This window comes from Oryzias latipes, chromosome 4 (assembly GCF_002234675.1).
Source record: "Oryzias latipes chromosome 4, ASM223467v1".
NCBI classification, from domain to species: domain Eukaryota; kingdom Metazoa; phylum Chordata; class Actinopteri; order Beloniformes; family Adrianichthyidae; genus Oryzias; species Oryzias latipes.
In genome coordinates this window covers 6751435-6756171 of record NC_019862.2, presented here as the reverse complement: position 1 = coordinate 6756171, position 4737 = coordinate 6751435, and the positions used below count along the sequence as shown (strand labels likewise).

Here is a 4737-nt window from a genome sequence, read left to right as displayed (position 1 = left end):
GGGTCACGGGGCTGCTGGAGCCTATCCCGGCCACTTGTGGCCAAAGGCAGGGGACGCCCTGGACAGGTCGCCAGTCTGTCACAGGGCCACATATCACACACCCACTCACACCTATGGACAATTTAGAGTTGCCAATTAACCTATGAAGCATGTTTTTGGACGGTGGGAGGTAGCCAGAAATTCCGGAGAGAACCCATGCATGGAGGGGGAGAACATGCAAACTCCACACAGAAAGGTCCCCCATTGATGTTGTGTTTTTCATGTCCCCCAGCCGGGACTGGAACCGGGGGCCTTCTTGCTGTGAGGCAAGAGCGCTAACCACTTCACCACCGTGCAGCCAACTGTTGCGAATTAAATAAATAAATAAACCGTTGTGAATTTTTATTGAAAATAAAGCATAAACCATTTTGTCCACATTTGTATGAAAACAAATATTTCTGCAGAAACATTTAGTTGTGTTTGTGGGAAAAAGACAGAACAGTGGGTAAGAACTCTGCATCGTAGTTTTTATTATAAAATTCTTGCAAATCCAGAGAATAAAAAAACTAAATTAGTATAAAGAATCTTTAAAGGTAAAATATTTCAAACAAAGCAGATATCTTTTTAATTACTTTAACTTATTCCTCATTTCCCACATAAAGAATGAATTTATCAGTATTTCAAGAACAAAAGCAGCTCTGACAATGCAAACATTTATGCATGACCTAACAATATGGAAGGCTGGATGTCTCACTGTCTCTTCAGCACAATTTCGTCATGTAGATCTTTCCTGAACTTCAGCATCTCCTGTAGATTCTTGCATTGTAGACACTCCTGCATGGAAAGCAGCTGTGTTTTCGCAGGAAGAGGCCTTCTAGACCCGCTGAGGATGGCCTGCAGCATCTTTAGGGACGCAGAGAAGGAGCTTTGCTGATCGGAGCACACAGGAAACAGGCGAGCGTTCCACAGACTGCAGCTGGAGGGATCTCTGGAGAACCTCAGGAGTTCGGCGTCCACCTCCCAGAGGGACAGGCACTCTGACAGGCGCGTCCCAAAAAACATCAGCTCTTCCATGCAGGCAGCAGCATCCACAGAAAGCTTCAAGCTGTCGTTGATCCCAAAAAAGACGGTAACAAACCCGGTTTGCTTCTGGTGGTTCACAGACAGCGAGTGCATGAAGGCCCCATCCGGCACGGCGAGGCCTGGACCAACCCAGCAGCTGCTGATGATGGAGCCCCGACCGACAGAAACACCGGCTTCCAGCCTGGAGTACTCCACCACTGATCCAGGTCCCACACAGCAACTGGAATCTAGAGCGCTGTGCATGATGCAGCAGCCAGAGTAGCCGTCAGAGCTCTGGTCCAGGTGGACGCTGAAGGCAGAAGACAGGAGGCCCAGCTCACTCCTCAGCTCCTCATCCTCAGTCAGGTGAAAGAGGAACTCTGACGTGGTTCCGATGTGATAAAACTTGGAGTTGTTGAGGAGTATTGCGTTCAGGGGGGTCCCCTGAAGAAGACTGAAAATCTTTTGGCGGACGCTGACCAGACTCGTCTCCTCCTTGGTCACGTTTGCGGTGTTGTTCGTGTACTCGACAGTGGCTTCAGGGCCCAGAGCCTGGAGGAAGTCCCCGTATGCGTCGATCTCACAGCTCAAAGGCCCCAGCTCTTTCAGCAGGTTCAGCAGAACGTTTGCCGTATCAAAATCAACATAATACGCGCTGTCTGTGTACACAAACTCAGCATCAGAAACAGGAATCGGACCGCTCCTCCGATTGCAAACGGCACCGCTAGCCTGCATCTGTCTGATGCTCGGCTTGTGGAGAAAACGCAGGCAGGAAACATTCTCCATTTCAGACTGAGAGGAGGTTTCCTGTTGATCCAACACAAACACGCCGTGGGTCGTTCCTACAGAGAGCGGAGAGGGGTGCGCCAAAGCAGTAAAGCCTGGTTTATCAAACCTGACCTCCTCCCCCTCGGCTACGCTATAAAGCTCGATGTCATCCGCGCAGGTCACCAGGATGCCAGGCTTCATTTTGGATGGAAAGTCCACATACATGGCCAGTTTGAGCTCCAGCATCTGGTAAATAGGGTCACCCAGTGGAACGGCCATGAAGATCTTCCCCAGAGCGCTGGCACTGGGCAAACGCTGACTGAAGCCACCTGTAGTGTTCAAAAGAGGGACAAATTTGTCAAATTAATATTAAAAAGATATGCAATGTTGTGTTTCACCTGCTCAAAACAACTGATTACATAAAATATAAAAGTTTTCTTTACGTTTTTAAAAAAGCATCATGAATCAATCATGACATAAGCTGATCTAACAAAAAAAAGGCTAAAAAAAGCCGTTCAGGACTTCAATTACTTCTTTTCCTTAAAACAGATTTTCTCACTGCTTCATGATGGTGTGATCTGTTATTAGTTTATAAAAAATTGAGCTAAATATTATATTTGAAGGGATTATTATATTAAAATTTGCTGTATTTATTTATTTCTTGTTTTAAATTACCAGCCAAGCTTTTTAAAAGAAAGTCAGTGTTTTCTAAAGTTTGGTTTGCATTGGCCTCCATGCAACAGCACAAGTGAAGATCAGGAGTAGTTTACATAAAGAATTTGGTTGATGTCTGCAAGAAATGTCTGCCATGTGCAAAATAAATAAACTAAGTAAAATAAAATATCTTTTCAAAAAGTTGAGAAGTGAAAATAAACATTTTTAATATTATTTTGGAATTACATTTGTCTAGAAAAGACTAAATAGTTCCCAAAAACAGTAGATTTTTTAACATTTGATTTTGATCATTAGAAATATATTAATTTAATATTACACACTTCTGATTCTTTATGTAGCCGAATCATTTATTCATACCAGTTTTGTTCATTCACAAAACTTCTGTTTTGAGAAGCTAAATTCAGATTTTTGCGACAAACATAAATGGTTTAATTCAAATTGAAAATCCATTTAAATCATCAACATTTAGTAAAAGGCATGAACTGTTAGTGGTAAAAACTCACCAGCATGGATGAGGATGACTCTCAGTCTGCTCAGAGCTTCTCCATACACGGACTTCAGCTGCTGCAGCGCGTGCAGGGTGGAGCCGCCGTTCCCTTTAAAATAAAACTTTAGTTCAACCTTTTTCTGGAAAAATCGTGGAGACAGAGGACTGTTAAACCCAATAGCTCCCGTGCAGTCTTACCGATTTTGGGTCCAGGAGGGTCGGAGAAGACCTTGTAGGTGGTTCCGAGAGGAAGCTCTCTCCTGTCGATCTTCTCGCTGATCTGCGCCTCATACGCCTCCTTCTGGCCGCCGTCCACGGCGGTCACCACCACCACGTCCCAGAAGTCTCCCGACTGCACCTCCCGACCTTTAAGAGATTACGGAGAAACAAGAAGCTGCTTTTTGACTGGACTGCAGAAGGACACACGCGCAGATACAGACGCACGCGGGGACTTTGAAAACTCACCGCGCAAGGAACTGAACTTCCTGATTTTTTTCCTCGTTGAGGTAGGCAGCTTACCACCACATACTTCACTCATACTGACCACGGAATCAAAAAAAACAAACTTAAATGACTTTATTTCGATTCAAGTTTCGTTTATTCGAAGCTCTCTGTGACTAAATATAAGCAATTTCCGGGTTTGGTCACGTGTTCAAATTGTTTACAACAAGAACGCATGCGCAGATTGAGTTGTGCGTTTGTGGAGATTAATTTTGAAGATTTTAAACTCAAATTTAGTATCAAAATTATGTCAAATTTTAGTGTAAGAAATAGTATTAAATTATAAATAAAATAGAATCACTTGGAATATTTTTGTTTTTCATAAATTCTACTGGAGCGCTGTTTTTCCTCCTGGCATGTCAAACACGTTCAAACACCAACAAAAACCATAACTCGGTCCTTTTCTTCTTAGGTCCATGCTGGGGACATGCTGGCATCACAAAGACACTGTCAGATAGAAGCAGCTGTGTTGTGGTAAACATGCAAATTCTTTCCTAGTGGTATCAACACAGAAAACGTCTCAAAAGTTCAGTCAGGACACTAGGCAGCTGCATGATTTCTGAGAGAAATTGTCTCCTTTTCATTGTGTCTGTCCCTTTGTTATCTGTTTTGTTAAGCAACAAACTTAGAGATAAAAAAATCTTTTTCTTAAGCCATCAAATCTGAATAAAACACAATGATGAGTAAACCCACTTTGGCCCTCAGGTCTAGTCTTGGTAAATGAATTTGACAGCAGGAGCACCAATCACTGTTTTTAACTTGAAACAAAATGTTTGTGTTACTATGGTAACAGAAGTATAACTAAATCCCCCAAACTGGTAACATACAGATCAAAAACATGAGAAAAGTACATCTTTCATACTTGTTGTCATCACCAAGCACGAATGAGGAGTGAATGAATAATGGACATATTGTAAGAGCTTTGAGCGTCTGGAAAAGCACAGATAAATCTAATCCTTTATTATATATTTTCATGTTAACTAAATGCATTCATATAAAATTAGAAGAAGAAAAATCCATAAGCAAGAACTTTCTTTCTTTTTCCACAAAATGTGCAATCTCAGTTGATTTTCATACATACTGTTGCAAATCCCTTATGGTTACATGCACCCTAATAGGGGTTGACCTGTGTGGGTGCTGCAGGATTCTGGGCTGTCCGGGCCCGTAGATGGTCTTAGAGAGAATTTGCTGCTTAGATACATTTTGCACATTTTCAACGTATGAAATTTCAGTCTTTCATGATACATTCATGATCTACGTGTCTA

The 4737-nt window shown here is 42.5% G+C and overlaps 1 protein-coding gene across 1 annotated transcript; it reads right to left on the bottom strand.

Annotated features, from left to right (window-relative positions):
* Window positions 1-366: 366 nt before the first annotated feature.
* Window positions 367-3634, bottom strand: fpgt (fucose-1-phosphate guanylyltransferase). The gene is made up of 4 exons (XM_004067819.4): window positions 3437-3634; window positions 3170-3337; window positions 2988-3080; window positions 367-2138 (listed from the first exon to the last, which is right to left on the bottom strand). The coding sequence occupies exons 1-4, from the start codon at window positions 3507-3509 to the stop codon at window positions 730-732; spliced, it is 1743 nt and encodes a 580-aa protein (XP_004067867.1). The 5' UTR covers window positions 3510-3634; the 3' UTR covers window positions 367-729.
* Window positions 3635-4737: the final 1103 nt, after the last annotated feature.